Source organism: Salmo salar, chromosome ssa07 (assembly GCF_905237065.1).
Source record: "Salmo salar chromosome ssa07, Ssal_v3.1, whole genome shotgun sequence".
NCBI lineage: Eukaryota > Metazoa > Chordata > Actinopteri > Salmoniformes > Salmonidae > Salmo > Salmo salar.
Genome location: NC_059448.1, coordinates 22,528,854 through 22,549,681, shown reverse-complemented (window position 1 = coordinate 22,549,681; position 20,828 = coordinate 22,528,854). Strand labels below are relative to the sequence as shown.

The following is a 20,828-nucleotide window of genomic DNA, read 5'->3' as shown; positions in this document are numbered from 1 at the left end:
ACCAATGATTCTAGTATTTTTGCAAGATAAGGAAGCCTCGAAATGGGTCGATAATGATCAGGATCTCAAAACTATCCCCACCCATGTCGAGTGGTGGCACAAAAGCTGCTTTCCACACTTCTGGAATATTTCCTGATACTAAAGTTAAATAAAAAAAAGTGTGTTACTGAGCCAGCAATGATGGGGGGGGGGGGGGCTGCTGCATACTTAAGCAAACACGGGTCCAAATTGTCAGCCCCTAATGACTTCTTGGTGTCGATAGCTAATAAGGCAGCAAGAACTTCTATGAGTTCTATGAACTTCTATCAGTTTCAATGAGCTGCCGAAAAGAAAAACTCTGACGACTTAAAACATGTCTCTCTGCATTGCTCGCAATGATTGTGGGACTTGGATGAGGGTATGAAGCTGCGGACCCTCATGATGAGTTCCGATTTTTTGTGGCCCTCACCCCCATCAAAGTTGCCCATCCCTGGCCTAATTGCTGTGATTAGATTAGATTTAAAAATCATAGCAACCTATCCAATCTCTGACCAGGGCTGGACCCCACTGTCCTTATCTCAACTGATGTACTTATAGTAGGCTACAGAGGGTCACAAATGTAATCATAACGTACAAATCTGCTTTGTAGTTTTTAGGAGAGCTTTATTACCGGTACACACACTACTAATCCCAAGAGCCTCAGTGGAGGGCGTGATTTCCGAGGTCTGTGTTGCTAGGGGGAAGGGAAGGTGGTGCTGGGGACCTGTTGGAAATGACGGGAGAAGAAATCAGATTTCAATATAAAGACCAAAACAGTACGCCTGGAATATAGCAAAGAAACTTCACCAGATCTGCGTGCTAAGGGTGTGTGTTTGTTCAAATGTATATTTATGCATTCAAACAATGCATCGTTGCGGTGTGTGAAAGAATCGCTGTCCAGCTTGCTAGCTAACTCAGTTGTGTTGGTGCACTTATCCCCACCTGTCCGGCTAGCAAGCACGCCAGCTGGCTGGCTGGCTAACTAACTAACTAGTTAGGGTTTCATCGAAAATCGATTCTAGTATCTTCTCCAAATAATCAGAGCTAGTTAGCAAGTCTAAATTGTTATGGATATTGCTATGGCTGCTTGTTGTAGCAAGCAAATTTGCTAACAGTTGGCTAACTGGCTAGACTCAAATTAGCCAGCTAACGTTAATTAGCATGCTAGATAGCTAGCTAATTGATCTAGTTTTGAGGACAGCACCCATGCTGTCACTGACTAAGTAGCTTGCATTTCAAAAACACCAGGTGGCTTTCAGATTAATGTGAACTTTGATATTCATTTGAGTATATCTGTATCTGCGTTTACTGTGGATTAACAATTCAAAACATGAACATAGCTAGCTAGGGGATATGCTATTCAATGCGTGTGATTTATAATCCTACAAATCCCTGGTATCACTCCCTATTTGATAGTCAATTCATAAGTCAGTGCCAGGACTGAGAGTACAATAACAAAGTTTACAATTCACTTTGATTGCCAATAACACACAAGGTATGCAATGAGTTCTCCCCTTTATAAAAATGATTGACAAGACCTGTATACCCAACCATAGGGTGTGAATAACCATGGAGACCCTGATAAGTGCGGTGGCCCCTCGATCCCCGGCGCCGGTGAAGAAAGCCTCGGAGGTGGATTTCAGGTCGGGGGTCATGCTGGAGCAGCTGTCGTCTCAGGTGTCTGAGCTGGTCACCCTGGAACAGGGGGACTTCGGGGACCAACTGGCCCTGGAGGTCCACACGGCCAAAGACTTTATCTTCAACATGCTGGGTAAAGCTCATAGTAACAGAGAATGTGTTGTGACACACTGAGGTTAACATTTCTGAAATCATTAGATGGTAAAATATCTATGGTATACATTTATGATTCACATATATTTATATATATTTATTTATATATATTGTGTGTTTGGTGAACACTTGTAAGTTATGTGATTGTAGTGTGTAGCAGTGGAGGCTTCTGAGGGGAGGAAGTCTCATAATGACCGGAATGGTATCAAACGCATGATGTTTGATTCCAGCCATTATTATTAACTGTCCTCCCCTCAGCAGCCTCCACTGGTGTATAGCCTATTCATGAGAAGGACAGATAGAAGAAAGGTGTTGGCTGTGTTTATGTTGTGTGTCATACTCCTGATATACAGTACTTTTCAGCCAGGTGAAGTGAGGTTGTTTGTCCAATAGGTGGCACTCTTCTCTCTCTGCTCTGCCCGCCCCTAAGCTCTTTCCTTTTCTCTCCTCTCTCCCTTGCCTGTCCCAGTGCAACTGGAACCAAGCCTCTTTGGCCTGTATCCCTCCCTGCATGTCCCTCACTTGGCTCTTTCCTTATTCTCTCTCTCTCTCTCGCTCTCTCGTGGCCTGTTTGTGGATCATGTGCAGCTTGAGAGGGAAGCACAATGCAAACAGTCTAACTGGCTATAAGTCCACTCTCCCCGTCATCTCTAAATCCACTCTCCCCGTCCATCTCTAAATCCACTCTCCCTGTTCATCCCCATGTAACAATAGCTGTGAATAGGAGCCACTATTGGCATGGGTGTATTGTCTGCCCACAAATATCATAGCTGACAGCCAACCCTCCTCCTGTATCTCTCTATCTTCTGCAAATCAAGTCAGATGTTGGATAAGCTGTATCTCTCTGCTTCTCCTACTTTGGTTCTGTGCTTGCTAGTCTAGCATCCTCTTTTCTCCTCTTGCTCTCTTTCTCGCTCTCTTTCTCTCTCTCTGGCTCTTTCTGTCTCTCTCTCTTTGTGTCGCTCTCTCTCGTCCTCGCTCTCTCTCTCGCCCCTCATTCTCTCCCCTCTCTCTCTCGCTCACAAACACTTAACCCGCTACCCCAGTTTAGTGACTCTCCCTGCCCTCACTGTGTACCCAACTCTTTTCCTACCACAGCTCCACATTCTTTCTTAACTCGTGTGTCCTCACACCACCACATTCCTCCTTTTTTTTCTTCTCCCACTCGCTGTCTCCATTGACAGTCAGACTGACAGCTAAAAGCTTCTCTTAAACACTTCGCAGTGGGGTTTTTCCTACAATCTAGCTCCCTGTATAGCAGCCAAAGGATAGGATCTATTTCTCCCATCACCCTACCCCCCTCTCTCTTTTGCGCTCTCTTTCTCTCTGTATCTGCTGTTTCATTTCCAACTCTCTGCTAGAGAACAGAGATAATGTGAGTGTAGGATGTATGATTGTGTTAATGCACTGTGTTCATTAGCTACGGTAGTAGCACTGCCACTTTTATTTTTTTAAGGACCTAGAAGAGGATGGAGCCCAGGCAGTTAAAAGGGAATACCTGCCTAGCTACTAGGAATGTTAAAATGGGCCCTTTATATGGAACACTTGGAGTGTGTGTCTATGCATCTGTGTGTGTCTATGCATCTGTGTGTGTCTATGCATCTGTGTATCTCTGTGTGTATAAGTGTTGTCACGATACCAGATTTTTGACTTTGATACCAGGTTTAGGATACCGAAGCAATACTCAATACCAAAACGATACTCGGTATGGAAACGATACCGTGGTAAAAACAGTGAACAATGTCGGTAACTGGTAGAACAGAATATCTTCTATTCTGTATTAAATTTCTTCCAAAAATAAAACGCCATGTTAAATAACAGAAGAATTGCCTCCAATTCCCTTATGCAAAAAGCAAATGTTTTAAAAAGTAATTTGATACATATCAGGGTTGATTTGCTCATCTATGGCCATAATATTGGGTCAAATTACATTCATTAGACCTGCAATTAATGTTTCATTACAGCTAATGAATTGAATGTATTAAATGAATAGTTTAGTTCCAAAACAACATAAAAAAACACTGACGCTCATTTCTGAAACTTTTACGTTGCAATAGTCTAGACGCCATAGAAATACAATTGAATTTATACAGCATACCACGAGTCCCAGGGTGCAATGCTAGTAAGCCTAGACAAATGCTAAGTAGTCAAAATATATTGCTGTCAAGTTATGAGTGCATTTCACATTACTTTTGGGTTGTGCAATCACATTATAATGCCCAAATGAATGTCATGCTGAATATATGTTCATATCATTGTCACTCACTAATTCAAATTTAGTAGAATAACAATAACGTTACAATGCAAATGTCGTATAAAATAGTTTGCTTTATTTCGTTTTGCTTGGAACTGAACCTCCCTTCCATTGCACTGCTTTGTATCATGTTTTGCTTAATTGTTTCAGTGGGCTGGCCCTCATCTGCTCTGTAATCAAAGTATTCCCATAGTTTGCTTCTGCAGCCAGTTTTGTCAACAAGCTGCAGGCAAGAAGGTACGATGTTTTGGTTTCAAGAAGCCACGCTGTCGATATTTTCTCACAAAAGTGTTTTGCGCTGTGTCAGCTGCATGGTCAGCCTGGCTAGCTACTGCCCCCTTGAAGATTCAGACAAATTACTAGACAGACTTGATCCGATGAATCCATATATGAGGTGAGACACATTTGACAGAATTACCGAAAGATAGAAAAATTCTAGTACTGAACCGTTTTTCATGTTCTAGTGTTGAAAAGAATGCAGAGTTTCCGAAATACCGTGCAACGCTAGTGTGCATGTGTGTGTGTCTGTGCATATAATGTGTTTGACTTCCTTTCTAGTTGGGTCTTTTTATAAAGGCTTCTCTAGCCTAGTTTAAGCAGCAGGTGGCTCCCCACTGGCCATTAAGAGCTGACAGAGATGGAGAGGAGAGAGATTGCACCACACAGGGAAGCAGCTGCACAGATCTAAGGAAGGAAAAAAACACTTTCTTTACCCAGTAGCTCCTTAGTTAACTGTTTTAGGCTAGCCTATAGCATGCCTTTGGAAACAAATGCCTCCAGTATTCCCACAGGACTATATGGGTTGGTGGGAATGCAGAAATGTAGAGTAATGACTAGCATACAGTGCATTCGGAAAGTATTCAGACCCCTGCCCTTTTTCCACATTTTGTTACGTTACAGCCTTATTCTAAAATAGATTATGTATTTTGTGTACACAATACCCCATAATGACAAAGCGATAACAGGTTTTTATATTTTTTTGCAAATGTATAATTAAAAAAAAACACTACATTTACATAAGTATTCAGACCCTTTGCTATGAGACTCGAAATTGAGCTCAGGTTCATCCTGTTTCCATTGATCATCCTTGAGATGGTTCTACAATTCAATTGATTGGACATGATTTGGAAAGGCACACACCTGTCTATATAAGGTCCCACAGTTGAAAGTGCATGTCAGAACAAAAACCAAACCATGAGATCGAAGGAATTGTCCGTAGAGCTACGAGACAGGATTGTGTCAAGGCACAGATCTGGGGAAGGGTACCAAAACAATTCTGCAGCATTGAAGGTCCCCAAGAACACAGTGGCCTCCATCATTCTTAAATGGAAGAAGTTTGGAACCACCAAGACTCTTCCTAGAGCTGGCCACCTGGTTAAACTGAGCAATCAGGGGAGAAGGGCCTTGGTCAGGGAGGTGACCAAGAACCCAATGGTCACTCTGACAGAGCTCTAGAAGGACAACCATCTCTGCAGCACTCCACCAATCAGGCCTTTATGGTATTGTGGCCAGACGGACGCCATTCCTCAGTAAAAAGCACATGACAGTCTGCTTGGAGTTTGTTAAAAGGCACCTAAAGACTCATGAGAAACAAGATTCTCTGGTCTGATGAAACCAAGATTGAACTCTTTGGCCTGAATGCAAGCGTCACATCTGGAGGAAACCTGGCACCATCCCTAAGGTGAAGCATGGTGGTGGCAGCATCATGCTGTGGGGATGTTTTTCAGCGGCAGGGACTGGGAGACCAGTCAGGATCGAGGGAAAGATGAACGGAGCAAAGCACAGAGAGATCTTTGGAAAGACCTGAAAATAGCTGTGCAGCGATGCTCCCCATCCAACCTGACAGAGCTTGAGAGGATCTGTAGAGAAGAATGGGAGAAGCTCCCCAAATACAGGTGTGCCAAGCTTGTAGCGTCATACCCAAGAAGACTTGAGGCTGTAATCGCTGCCTAAGGTGCTTCAACAAAGTTCTGAGTAAAAGGTCTGAGTACTTATGTAAATGTGATATTTCAGTTTATTTTTAGTACATTTGCAAAAATCTAAACCTGTTTTTGCTTTGTCATTATGGGGTATTGTGTGTAGATTGATGAGGGGGAAAAAAACAATTTAATCCATTTTAGAATAAGGCTGTAACAAAGTGGAAAGAGTCAAGTGGTCTGAATACTTTCCAAATGCACTGTAACAAGTGATTGTTCTTATTTACAGTAAGAAGTGAGATATCTTGTAAGGTTGTAGGTTCAAGTCTGTCAGATAAAATGCTACAAGTCGTTGCTGAACCAGTAAACAACAACTTGATTCTAGTGCTTTCTGCATTGTATACGCTGTGAGTAATCCTCCATGTTTCATTTTTCACTTCCCCTCAAAGACAGAAAAATTGACTTGGAGAGGAATAACACCCACTCCTATCAAACTAAAAACAGAATTCTGTTATCGCCATGGGTTCTCTCCCCATCTTCAGCCCCCACTTCTTAGGCTAGTCTTTACAAACACACCCTTTTCATGTGCCTTTGAACACCAGACTACTGGTGACCCCCTTCCCCACAGATCTCATTAAAAAAGTATTTGTTTTATACTGCTTTATAGTCATTTTAATTCAAACACAAAGAAGGCTAGAGGAGAGAGGGGAGAAAAAAGGGGGAGCTCCATTTCAGATTCGGCCGACTCACCGAGGCACAATAACTAAAGAATGAGGCACAAGTCAGGCATTGTCTTGAACATGTCCAGGCGTGCAAAGTCAGGAGGTCGCCTAGAGTTGAGAGACGTAAAGACAAAGCAAAAGCAAAACAACCCAAACAAGCTGTTTTGTCTCTTCCTGCCGTGCTTGTTTATTGTTGTCTGCGTGTCGGCTTGCCCCTCCAACAGTGGGATCACACCCCGTATGCAACAACCAATCAGAGAAAAGCGTATTCGGAAGGGGACTCTTCTGGACAGACTGGCCCACATGTTGGGGTTCCGTAGGTGGGAAAATATCTCAGTGGAAACCTTCACCGACACTGTCCAATAAGATCAAAATCCTTCCACTTACTATTATCTTATTCAAAAGTGACAGATATGCAAAACATTTTGGTTTTCAAGGTCATCGCCGATTTTTTTTTTTTTTAAGGACTTATTGAATACTATTTTGTATTTTCTGTACCTCACTTAGCCTTCGCTAAGATCAAGCTAGATGAATTAAAAGTCTATGTGTGTGTATTTTGGCAGTGATGTCAACACGACTGAATGTGAATTGACCGTTGTTTGATTGTGTGGCTGGGCTGTAGCAGCGAAGTTGTTCAGGTAATGATCGGTTGTGCAGTGGTTGTTGACTGCTTTCAACTCTCCCATAGGACTTGTGTCCTCAGTGCGTCACACACACACTTTCTGACTAATGCTGCCTACGGTCCACCTTAGCTCTCTGGCAGCAGCTTTCGCTCTTCCCCTCTCTCATATATACAGTGTACAAAACATTAGGAACACCTGCTCTTCCCATGACAGACTGACCAGGTGAATCCAGGTGAAAGCTATGATTGTGTATGTCTGCCATTCAGAGGGTGGATGGGCAAGACAAAGATTTTTAAGTGTCTTTTGAACAGGGTATGCTAGTAGGTGCCAGGCGCACCAGTTTGTGTGTGTCAAGAACTACAACGCTTGTGGGTTTTTCACGCTCAACTGTTTCCTATGTGTATCAAGAATGGTCCACCAACCAAAGGACATCCAGCCAACGACAGGCCAGTAGTTGAAAATGGTTAATTGATTAAAGAGGACAAAGGAGGCAAATTGTACATAGCAACAGATGGGCTATAGTTCGTCAACTGACAGTCTAGTACGAAAGGTTGCTGGATCGAATCCCCGAGCTGACATGGTCAAAATCGGTCGTTCTGACCCTGAGCATGGCAGTTAACCCACTGTTCCCCAGGCACCGATGATGTCGGTTAAGGCCGCTTAGGTCAGTCAATCCGGACAATTTCAAGAACTATGAAAGTTGCTTCAAGTGCAGTCGCAAAAACCATCAAGCGCTATGATGAAACTGTCTCTCATGAGGACCGCCACAGGAAAGGAAGACCCAGAGTTACCTCTCCTGCAGAAGATAAGTTCGAGTTACCAGCCTCAGAAATCGGCAATTAACTGCACCTCAGATTGCAGCCCAAATAAATGCTTCACAGAGTTCAAGTAACAGACACATCTCAACATCAACTGTTCAGAGGAGACTGCGTGAGTCAGGCCTTCATGGTCGAATTGCTGCAAAGAAACCACCACTAAAGGACACCAATAAGAAGAAGAGACTTGCTTGGGCCAAGAAACACGAGCAATGGACATTAGACCGGTGGAAATTTGTCCTTTGTTCTGATGAGTCCAAATGTGAGATTTTTGGTTCCAATCCGCCGTGTCTTTGTGAGACGCAGAGTAGGTGAACAGATGATCTCTGCATGTGTGGTTCCCACCGTGAAGCATGGAGGAGGTGGTGTGGGGGTGCTTTCCTGGTGACACTCTGTGATTTATTTAGAAATCAAGGCACACTTAATCAGCATGACTACCACAGCATTCTGCAGCGATACGCCATCCCATCTGGTTTGAGCTTAGTCCCACTATCATTTGTTTTTCAACCGAACAATGACCCAACACACCTCCAGGCTAAGGGCTATTTGACCAAGAAGGAGAGTGATGGAGTGCTGCAGCAGTGGATCTTGCCTCCACAATCACCCAACCTCAACCCAATTGAGATGGTTTGGGATGATTTTGACTGCAGAGTGAAGGAAAAGCAGCCAACAAGTACTTAGCATATGTGGGAACTCCCTCAAGACTGTTGGAAAAGCATTCCAGGTGAAGTTGGTTGAGAGAATGCCAAAAGTGTGCAAAGCTGTCATCAAGGCAAAGGGTGGCTACTTTGAAAAATCTAAAATATATTTTGATTTGTCTTTTTTGGTTACTACATGATTCCATATGTGTTATTTCATAATTTGTCTTCACTATTATTCTACAACGTAGAAAATAGTAAAAATAAAGAAAACCGTTGAATGAGTAGGTGTGTCAACTTTTGACTGGTACTGTGTTTATATACACATACTGATTGTATAAAACATTATAAACAACTTCCTATATTTTCATAGTCTCCTCCGACGTTCGATAACACACACCAAGTCTCACGGCGACGAACAGCTCTGCGTGTGTTTGCTGTGCCCCCAGAGTCTGTACGCTCCCCCCTCTAGTGTAGGTGGAGATGGTTTCTTAACAGGCACAGGAACATTACAACTCACTAACTACGGACTGATAATTAACCAGGCGAGTGCTGTTGTATGAACTACTACAGGGAAGAGATCTCTCTCTCTCTCTCTTTTGGGCTCTGTGTCGCTCTCTCTCGCTCTCTCCCTCCATTTACTGAATCACTTTTAATGTACATTACATGAAAAGCAATTTGACATTTACTTCATGTGAAAACCCAAACGGATGTATCATAGTCACAACACATTGTGTTTAGCTGTTGTTTTTTTTTTAAAGCATACATTGATCCGAGAAACACAGTCTATCGCTCCGTTAAACACTGTACTGCAGCATTTGAACACAAACGCATTTTAATGTTTCAGTCACCTTCGTTTTGCGGCCTGGTGTTCGATAGATAGCCCCTGACCCTCTTCAGCTTCAAAAGAAGGTTTCTCGCTTCGACACCCAATTGGATTAGATGGGAACAAAGTCTCCCTCTGTTTAATTTTAAGAATGAGCGAGGCCTATTTTAAGATCTGGAAATGAAAGCTAGGCTAATCTCCGGGCTTGATGTGAACGCATAAACACGGTTGGGGGTTGGGGGGGGTTGGTTGGGGGGGTAGCAGGACACACTGACTCTTTTGTGTGTGTTAATCCGTCTCTCTTGAGTCTCAGAGTACATTCTCTGTATTTTAAAAGGAGCAAGGGCTCGTTTTAGAGGCTAATCGTTTACGTTTTAAAAGGCTCAGGGTTTGAAGCCGAGCGAGAGTGCTCAATGGCAATTGAATGACTGAAACGGTCTCCGTTGGAAGGATCTGTGTTAGGATTTATTGGATGGTTTGGCCCTACGTCTTTGTTATAGAGGAGGCCTCCTGTCTGACATCCCAACCTTTCCCATTGTGAGTCCACGTGTTTACACAGCTGCTCTTACCCTTTCTCTCTCTTACGCTACATCCCTTCTCTCCTCATCTTTTCACTTTTTTGGGGGGCCTGTATTTACATTTTAGTCATTTATCCAGAGCGACTTAGTGTTAGTGTGTTTTAATCTTAATATAGCTAGGTTGGACAACCACATATCACAGGCACAGAAAGGAAAAAAAAGATAAATCATTATTTTTTATATTTTTATCTCTTTGTGTAGTACTGGCGTCACATCACTAGCATTCCTCTTATACGTGTGTGTGTGTGTCACACAGTTCCCAGAGTGGCTCTATGGAAATGAGATCTGCTATGCTTGACCTCCCAGAGACCTGCTGGTGGATGCATAACACTGTGGCTGTTTTGAATGGGAAATTGATTAATTAATTATAGTACTCAAACACAGTGAGTTAAGTCCTGGTTTCAAAACGTTCACGTCCATGCACCTTAGTTTTTCTCTTCAAAGCTTTATTGGAGCCTCACCTAAGCTAAGCTGGTGTCCACGACCTTTGTGTCGAGACTTTGCGTCTAGTCACGACCCGGTGTGGGTTTTGAACCCTCAACCCCCCGCTCTCTCCCACGTTCCACCTCGCGCTCTCTCACGTTCCTCTGCACGCCGTAGTATTTTCTTCTGCTTCCCATTTGACCCAATTGATCAACTCTAGAGATAGACCCAAAACAAATCAGAGGAAGTTTCTGCTTGCCAACTCTGCCCTTTGTCTGTCTGTCTGTCTGTCTGGAAGATCTTTTCTCTCCCTCAGCTCTTCTCGGCTTCTCTCAATGTTTGGGAAGAACTGACAGATTTTGATTTCTATATCTGATTATTTCTCTGCTTTCCTTTACTGTCAGTATAACACACACACTGTAGATAGACACTGTCTTTGAATCTCTCTCTCTCTCACACACACACACATCGACACAGGGCCTGTAATTGGATGAGGGAAATCGCGTTAGGAGCTTTAGGCTCCAGGCGGCAGTCTCAGTGTCTGCAGTCGGCACCCCCCCTCCCACCACAGCCTTCATATCGACCTCAGAGCCTCCCTGAGGGGATGGGTATATGGGTGTACTTCAGGTCAAAGTTGACAGCCTGGAAGGCATCACTGGGTCTTAGCCCTGTGTGTGCGTGCGTACACTGAAGATTCATGTGTTGAGAGTGACCTTTTAAGCCTGTCCGGCTCTAATCTTGCTTGACTGGAACACCATAGTTGAGAACACAAAGGGATTTGATTGGGTTCAGTATTTTTCATAAACTCTTTGGCAAAGAGGAGAGTTTTGGTTTGGGCTGGGTGGGCAAATCGTTTGCCAGATTCTAGATTGATAGGATGTTAGTACTATTCGAAAGCTGTTAGTTTAGACTTTTCTTTCTTTTTTCTCTCACGCACTCTCACAATCTCTTTTTTCTTTCCTCTCCCTCTCTTTCTCATTCCCTCTCAATCTATCCCTTCCTCCTCTCTCACTCTCCCCCTGTTTCCCCTCTGTGTGAGTTATTGCAGTTTCCCCAGTCATTTTGGCTGTATTCAGTAAAGACTCCCCCTAGGAGGATAAATCCAGGGTTGGTTGAGGACGACCAGCTAGCGTGGAGAATAACATAAAACCGTGCACTGCGCTCACTGAGGGAGCTGTGTAGACCTCATATATTTTTATGTCAATATTGCCACTGCTGTATTTCATGAATGTATGCTTTTCCTTCAGAAGAAACGGCACAAGCATTGTATTTGTTTTTAATGTCATATTACTCATCCTCTCTGGTGTGTGTGTGTGTGTGTGTGTGTGTGTGTGTGTGTGTGTGTGTGTGTGTTCTTCGTCTAGGTCTAGTACAGAAGGTGGACCAGCGTCTCCCGGTGGCCAATGAGTACCTGCTCCTGTCTGGGGGGGCCAGGGAGGGGGTCCTGGACCTCAACCCAGAGGAGCTGGGGGACTACGCCAAGGGGGCCGACTTCGACCTGGACTTCACCCTCCTAGTGCCCGCGCTCAAGCTCCACGACCGCAACCAGGTTGGTGCAGTAGGGACAGGGCATGTGAAACGCATTACTTTAAATGTGTCTACGTTATTGATGACAAGTTGTGATGTGTCTTATGGGATGTTTTGACTGTGTACTTTCTGGTGTTTCGATGCCAAACAAATCACTAGTATCGCCTCCGAAAAACAAGCATCGCTTAATACAGCTTCATCTCATGTCAACCAGCCCGTCACCCTAGACATGCGGCAGTCGGCCCCCTGCCACTCCTGGCTGTCCCTGCGTCTGTGTGACCCCAACACTCTGGCCAGGTGGAGCATCTGCTGCCAGGAGGAGAACGGATTACCCCCCGATGATGAGGAGGAGGAGGATGAAGAGGAAAGAGGAATGGGTCACCAAGTCTCTGGTGCTGTTCCCCCCTCCCTCCATGTAATGCGTTTTCTAACTTCTGTTATTATTATTTTTTTGTTATTGCTTTTAGTTTTATGAGTGTTAATAAAATGTGTATGGCTTTGAGCTTAGTCTTTTATTGTGTTTTACTGTAAAGTGTGTTGAAATTATTTTAAAGGGATAGTTCAGTTATTGGCAATAAGGGATTTTATGTACTTCCTTGGAGTCAGATGAACTTGTGGATACCATTTTTATGTCTCTGCGTCCAGTACGAGGTAGTTCTGCGATCTTAGCGCGAAGATTGAAAGTCTTTGCACTAAGCTAATGCCAAAATTACCCTTTAATTGCACTTGAAATAAAGTTGGGTCATGATTTGATTCCAGTCCCCCCACCAGTCTCTGGATGGGTGCTACTTCTCTCCCGCGCTGGTGGCTGACTGGTTCTGGGGGGTGGTGGGCGAGGCGGTGGACGAGCTGAGGCGTTCACCACAGAGAGGCATCCCCATCCCGGAGAGGCTGGAGCGCAACGGGCCCCTTACCACCCTCATTCTCCAGGTAGGGATGAGCTAGTGTACGTCCCAAATGTCACACTATATAGTGCTAATAGTAGTGTCTATATAGGGAATAGGAGGCCGTAGTTGGCGTCTGTATCAATTCCAGAATGGCACTAGCAACCATCTCAACTAGTCGATTCTGGGAAAACTTGTGTTGAACAAATGTATTTACTTAGCCTTTGTTTAACCGGATAAGTATTGTTTCGCAATAACTCGTTCCTACCTCCAGGCGGGGTCCAGCCGAGTGCTCTATGACCTCCTGCCTGTGGTGTCCTTCCGGGGCTGGCCCGCCGTGGCCCAGAGCTGGCTGACGGCCAACCACTTCTGGGACGGGAAGATCACGGAGGAGGAGGCCATCTCTGGGTTCTACCTGCTGCCCTGCCCGGCCCCGCTGGGGGGGAGGCCCGACCGGGAGTGGAGGCTGGCCTTCTCACGCAGCGAGGTGGGTAGTTGGTCAAGTTAGCACTTCTTTTTGAGTAATTAGCGAGTTCGGTAGATTGGGCCTCCTTCCTTACTTGGCCATAATGGTTAGCTCTCTAGATGTGTTCAGTTGCGACACAGTGATATGACATTGTCACAAGCAGCAGGATGAACCGCAGATATTGCAGATGAGCGTTAAGCAAGACGAGGCACTCACACAGAGTATATGGCCATGTGCACGGGTACACTTCATGCTGCTGCAACGTGATAGCTGCAGGACCAAAACAGCAGAGAAGGTTAGCCTTCTACTTCATACTCTTAGTTGTTGTGGAAGTCTGCCCGATACTGCTTGGCAATTCCACGGTACCAAAATGACAGTTTGCTGTTTGTGCCGTCATTCTGTTACCAAACTGCATCTGCACTGTTTTTCAAGTAAATGTTTTTTTTGTCAAAATGTTCAGTGGAAATTGTTAAAAGTTTTCCTTGTGCATAGAGTTGTATGGTTTGACTTTGCAGTCATTAGTTTTTGTTTGACATACATACATTTTAAAGTCTCAACATCATTCTGTTACTGTGGAATTGGTCTGCTGTTTATTTTGTGCATTGCCAATTCTACCTTGCAAATGTTAGCTGAAGCTAAAGCGCATTACATGATCAAAAAGTATGTGGACACCTGCTCATCGAACACCTCATTCCAAAATCATGGGCATTAATATGGAGTTGGTCCCCCCTTTGCTGCTATAACAGCCTCCACTCTTCTGGGAAGGCTTTACACTAGATGTTGGAACATTGCTGCGGGGACTTTCTTTAATTCAGACACGAGCATTAGTGAGGTCGGGCACTGCTGTTGGGCGATTAGGCCTGGCTCGCAGTCGGTGTTCCAATTCATGCTAAAGTTGTTCGATGGGGTTGAGGTCAGGGCTCAGTGCAGGCCAGTCAAGCATTTCTGTATGGACCTCGCTTTGTGCACGGGGGCATTGTCAAGCTGAAACAGGAAAGGGCCCTCCCCAAACTGTAGCACAGAATCGTCTAGAATGTCATATGCTGTAGCGTTAAGATTTCCCTTCACTGGAACTAAGGGTCCTAGCCCGAACCATGAAAAACAGCCCCAGACCATTATTCCTCCTCCACTAAACTCTACAGTTGGCACTTTGCATTCGGGCAGGTAGCGTCTTCCTGGCATCTGCCAAACCCAGATGGTGAAGCGTGATTCATCACGCCAGAGAACGCGTTTCCACTGCTCCAGAGTCCAATGGCGGGTGGCTTTACACCACTCCAGCTGACGCTTGACATTTCGCATGATGTTATGCATGTGTGCGGCTGCTTGGCCATGGAAACCCATTTCATGAAGCTCTCGACGAACAGTTCTTGTGCTGACGTTGCTTCCAGAGGGATTTTGGAACTCGGTAGTGAGTGTTGCAACCGAGGACGGTCCCGTTCTGTGAGCTTGTGTGGCCTACCACTTTGCAGCTTAGCCGTTGTTGCTCTTAGATGTTTCCACTTCACAATAATAGAACTTACAGTTGACTGGGGCAGCTCTAGCAGGGCAGAAATTTGACAAACTGACTCGTTGGAAAGGTGGCATCCTATGACAGTGCCACGTTGAAAGTCACTGAGCTCTTCACTGCCAATGTTTGTTCTATGGAGATTGCATGGCTGTCTGTTCGATATTATACACCTGTCAGCAACGGGTGGGGCTGAAATAGCTGAATCCATTAATTTGAAGGGGTGTCCACATACTTTTGTGTATATGTAGTGGAAGTACAAGTTCAACTTTAAATATATACAGGTTGAACTTTGAATATGAAAGTAGAAAGGTTCCCCTAACTGTCTTGTAAATACAGTTGACAATGAATCAACTGTAACATTTAGCTTCAGTATAACATCCATCAGGACTGTCTCTGGTGCTGGTGTCTTGCTGGTGACATCCAATTTCCCCTTGTTGGTTTAATAAAGTTTATTTTAATTCAATTCAATCTGAACCACTGGCTGCCATATCATTGTCTGTCTCCAGGTTCAGCTGAAGAAGTGCATCCCGTTCCCCATGGCCCAGGCCTTCCAGGCAGCCAAGGCTGTCCTCTCCCGCCTCCTGGCTCGTCCCCGCACTGGCCTCAGCCCCTACCACCTCCGCACCCTCCTCTTCTGGGCCTGTGACCGCCTGCCCCCCTCCTACCTGTCTTCGCCTGACACCGACACTCCCGCCCGTCTCCTCCTGGGCCTCCTGGATGACCTGGCCCACTGTATCTTGGGTAAGAACTGTCCCAACTACTTCCTGCCCCAGTGCAACATGCTGGAGCACCTGTCGGACAGCCAAGCCCTGCTGGTGGCCCGGAAGCTGGCTCACGTCCGCTCAGACCCCACCGAGCACCTCCGGGCGGCCCTGGACCAGGCACAGCAGGCAGGCCAGCTCAAGAGGAAGGCGGCGGGCGCCACCAACGGGCATGGAGGGTCACCTGGCCACAGGTACCCAGCCAGCGGCATCATCTCACCCTCGGACGACAAGCTGGCTGCCAGGCTGCAGCAGCTGGTGACAGAAAACCCAGGGAAGTCGATTTCTGTGTTTCTCAACCCTGATGATGTCACGAGGCCACACTTCCGCATTGATGACAAATTCTATTGACCTGAGGGCCTAGTGTAGTGTTGTGGTAGTCGCACACAAGTAAAATAGCGGGCCAAAAGTTGGCGAGTCAGCCAGGATGGCTCGAGGCGCGAAACACTGCCGATCGCTGCTCCCTATACTGCCCCCTCTTGGCGGCTAATGATAACGACGCTAACTGATGAGCGTTAACGACTCTGCTGTAACTATAAGACACTGTACCAAAAAATCCATACTGCACGCTCCCAAGAAGATGCTAGCCCTAGAAAAACCAACACACTTCTATCGATTTAGAGACCTCGTGACAGAAAAAGGCTTGTTAAGTTGTTATCGCGGAGACCACTGCTCTTTATCAAGCTTGCCCTAACGAGACTTTTTTTTTTTTAGCTGGTGCTACAAAGAAAAGAAAGAATCGCTTTAGAATAAAGAAAGAAGCTGCTGCCTACGAAGGGTACGCCGTTTCATTCTCTTAATGGTTTATGCTCTTCTCGTCTCTGCACACTGCTGAGAATACTGTGTTACCCCCTTTTCTGCCCGATCAGTGGGTGATGGCTGAATAAGAAATGGAGTATCAAGGTACTATGATGTAACTGAATGTAATTCGGTGTGGTGAAATGTCTTTGAACAGAGTGTTTTCTTTCTTCCCTCTTTCTATATTTATTTTTATCCCCTCGTTCTCTCGACCCCTCTGCCCCACTCTCTTTCCTTAACTCCCTATCTCGCTCGTTCGCTATCTCTCAGGTATTTTGAATGTTTGTTTTCTAATGTGACTCCAGACTCCCTCTGGTAGGGTTATGGTCCCCCATATCTATCTGAATGGTCTAACCCAGGGCGGTCCTTCCATTTCAACTCTCGCTATGTGGCGGAAGGCACCAAAGAGCCACGCTGGAGGGGTGTTTCGAGGAGCCTTTGGCTCCACCCCATAAGAAGGGTATCTGTATTCACTGACCCAGAGTCAGTCTGTACTGTTAACGCTCATATTCCCCACCTTTACAATCCTGACCAACATGCAGATCAGAGATCACCTTATCAATTTGCCTTTTATCCCCCTGAAAGCTTGAAGAAGTTTCATCAAATAAGGGTCATATCATAGGGGCTATCAACTTAATTCCTTTTTATTACAGTCTCTTTGAAAGTATCTTAACGGTGAGATGTGGTCATTTTAAACGTTGTATGATATAGACCGACTACCTATAAGGAGACCGGTTGGGGAGGAGAGGTGTGAGTCACAGTTAGCTGCTTGATTGTATTCTAATCTCTACGTTACGACAGTACAGCCATGGCATGGCTAGCTACATCATGTAATCCCCCTGAGGCTTGTGTAAGGGCTGCTTTCTTCTACTTTTTTATTTTATTCCGTCTAGTGTGTGTGTGTGTGTGTGTGTGTGTGTGTGTGTGTGTGTGTGTGTGTGTGTGTGTGTGTGTGTGTTAAGATAGGGAGGTTAAGGTTTTTGTTTGAAACCCCAAAAAAAGGTGTTCTCAGATTTTTAATTGTGAGAGACTTGACTGGTTTTTGTGATGGTCCCTCCTGCTTAGTAGGCCTGTTTTAATAAGGTGTGTGTGTGTGATTATTGGACGACTGATCAAGGTCTTTAAATGTGCTGATGTAATGAGGGGGAGAGATCCACAGAGATGGAACGGGAACAAACGCGCAGCAGGACTAAAACACCCAAATGTCCTAGCTACCCATCTACCCTCATCTCTTTCTGTGTGTGGGGGTCTTGGGGGCCCTATCTTATCCACCCAGATGTGTGCTGTTAGCAGGAGGATGGATGGGGAGACAGGCCAGCCGCTGGCCCTTTGTAGAGATGAGCCCTAAAAGAAGGGGCCCCTGGGAACTGGGACAGCTGCTTGTCTCTCTCTCTCTCTCTCCCCCTCTCAGCTCTCCGTACTGCTCCTATCTCTCTATATAATGCATATGTTTCTCTCTTGCTCCTGCTGGTTGAATAGCATTAATGAAATATGGTCAACAGGTATGTTCATTCACACAATACACTCATCAGAACACTAGAGGTCAAAGAGAACTGTTATTTAGGATTCAGTAGAATTCTATGTTCTCTAGAACGTGATAGAATCACCGTACTACTGTATTGGTACGACTTGTATACATTGGTATTGCTATTTGAACAGCTTCAGTTAGTGGAGCGATTTACGGACTACTAGTGAATTGTGTGGTCACTTCTGTTCTGTATAGCCTTGGTACAGGTGAGTGTGAATATGGACACCTTGACAAACCAAAGCATGTAGTGATGGTTACTGTACAGAAGAATGTAGACCCAGACGATAGTTAAGTGTGGGTATGTAAACTGCCAAGTATCAGATGTTTGTGTGTGTGTGTGGTCCTAGCACTTTCAAGGTGGGGGTCTGCGACACACCACAGCCCGATGTTGTAAGAATGTTTGTGAACGTTGCAAGAAAATGTATCAACGTTGTCAGGAAGTTTTTGAGGCGTCTTTTAGAGATTTTTCTCCTTCCTGAATGCTCCCTTACGTTTTAAAACACACCACAGTCCAACGTTGTGGTAAAGTTGTTTGAACATGATAGTTGTTTGACAGTTCGTTTAAAGTTTTAAATCCAGTGCTGTTTGAAGTTCGAAATATGCACTGTCAAGAGTATCTCTCACGATAAACCTTAATCTGCCTAGTTCGTGGGCATAGAAAGTAGTATGAAGCTTGAATCAATATTTAGCCTCTATCTGTTAAAAATGTAAACACACTTTGATCCGGGTGCAGAATATCAATATAAAAAGTTAATGGCAGCAGTTTTATGCAATTCTGTACCCAATCTCACTTGGACTGTCTGTTGCAGATTGAGCTGTTGTGCCCTTTTTATCTACAGGGATGATCATGTTTATTGTGAAGTTTAAAAGGTCTATGTAGAAATCAGTTCTGCCCAGGGTTTCTATATCTATAGAATACGAAATGCGTGTTCGACGATATGACATTTATCAAACATTCAGACAGCCTTCTCCCATTGCTTTCCTGTTTTGAAATCTGATATCGCGTAAACGTCGGAGGCAATGTGAGGTCACTGTACTGCTAAAACGAATAAACGTTATATTATTTGGTGCTTAAACTACTGATAATTGTTTTTGATTGAAAATAAACAATGATTGTAACACATTCTTCCACTGGAATCACTCAATCAATTAAAATGGAGTCAATCGAAGATATCCCGACCTAATTACCGTATATAAGTGCTGCAGTGTCGTCAACGACTCCACCCCATATCTGGAAATATTTGCAATTTTAAAACATTCTACTCCCTCTTCCTCCATAAAGTGCAAATTAAGTTGATTTTCTCTTATCATGTGACTGTTATGCGGTATTATTTTATTTGGGATGTTTTGAATGATGATCTTGAATGGTACTGCCGTAGCATGAAATAAATCTCGACATCTCAATCCTAACATTCTGACTGTGTAACTTCTTTGTGGAATAAATGTTAGCCTGGTCCCAGATCTAGTTGTGCTGTAAAGCCAACTCCTAAGGTGAGTCATGGGTAACTACCTCAACATGGCTGCCGGAACAAGGGTGTGTCAACATAAACAGGCTTATCAACACAAGTGGCTGTATGGAAAGCGAACTGGGCCGATTTGTCGCTGCTACTTTAATTATCCTAACCTGCTACTTTAATTATCCTAACCTGCTACTTTAATTATCCTAACCTGCTACTTTAATTATCCTAACCTGCTACTTTAATTATCCTAACCTGCTACTTTAATTATCCTAATCTTCTACTTTAATTATCCTAACCTGCTACTTTAATTATCCTAACCTGCTACTTTAATTTTCCTAATCTGCTACTTTAATTATCCTAACCTGCTACTTTAATTATCCTAACCTGCTACGTAAACAAAGCATCAGTAGTACCACACAGGAACTGACCAATGAAAATGTGTTAAGAAACAGAAAACACAACTCCGTCCAAACCATCTAACAAATCAAACAACGCTGATGTTACTTACACCCATCGCTGATGATCCACCCACTTATTTCGCCCCACCCACTTTGACACATTTCGCGTCTGCAGTGACCCGTACTTGCTTAAGGTTGGCATGAACAGATCTGGGACCAGGCTAGAAGAACGTTAACAAGGTCTGTTGGTTCAGGCAACATCAGTGTTTGTTGTTTTGATCCCTACATGGGCTACATATCGTTGGTGTGCTGGGAAAAAAATCTGGCATCAGTTGAAAGTACTCACCCCCCTCCATTTTGAGTGTTTTATGACTCTAGGAGTACTGTAATACAACTAAGTCATTCAACACGCCTTGTGAACTTCCATTACTACATGGCTGCGGATCTGAAGATAAATTAAAGTCAACATTTTTGCGACCCATGTTTTTTTTCCAGGACTCAACAATTTGCTGTAACTTTGGATAAAATAATCTGCCCCATTATGTAAAAGTCCTCTTATCAGTTTGGAATCGAGTTTCCTTCCTTTCTGTCTGGGTAGCAATACAGTGCAGTTCCAACAGAGGGTGCTAGGAGACAGCACTTCTGCCTAAATATAGCACCATTTACTGTCTGTCCAGCTCTGCTCCTCTCAGATAGTCACACTGGGATAAGAACATCAGGAGAGGTTCCAGAGGAGAGGAAAAATGGCATGTGTCTGTGGCCCCTGTACACACTCGCAAACCCACACTAATCTGGACAATTCGCCCTGGTCAAAAGTGACTCAGAAACATACACTCGCAGAGTTGTTTATACACACTGACACACACACACACTCACCCTGACTACCACAGCAGCA

General features: G+C 44.5%; 1 protein-coding gene across 1 annotated transcript; it reads left to right on the top strand.

Annotated features, from left to right (window-relative positions):
* The first annotated feature begins 672 nt into the window (after positions 1–672).
* tmem102 (transmembrane protein 102) lies at positions 673–19,485 on the top strand. Its single transcript, XM_014206820.2, has 7 exons — positions 673–843; positions 1,575–1,789; positions 11,969–12,153; positions 12,346–12,546; positions 12,891–13,061; positions 13,290–13,502; positions 15,495–19,485. Exons 2-7 carry the CDS (start codon positions 1,588–1,590, stop codon positions 16,098–16,100), a joined length of 1,578 nt encoding a protein of 525 aa, XP_014062295.2. The 5' UTR covers positions 673–843; positions 1,575–1,587; the 3' UTR covers positions 16,101–19,485.
* The last annotated feature ends 1,343 nt before the right edge of the window (positions 19,486–20,828 follow it).

Bases quoted from the DNA above. Each gene is read 5' to 3' on its own strand.
- tmem102 (XM_014206820.2), top strand. From the start codon at position 1,588: ATGGAGACCCTGATAAGTGCGGTGGCCCCTCGATCCCCGGCGCCGGTG. The intron at 1,790-11,968 runs GTAAAGCTCATA...TTCTTCGTCTAG, and splicing joins CTTTATCTTCAACATGCTGG to GTCTAGTACAGAAGGTGGAC. The intron at 12,547-12,890 runs GTAATGCGTTTT...ATTTGATTCCAG, and splicing joins CTGTTCCCCCCTCCCTCCAT to TCCCCCCACCAGTCTCTGGA.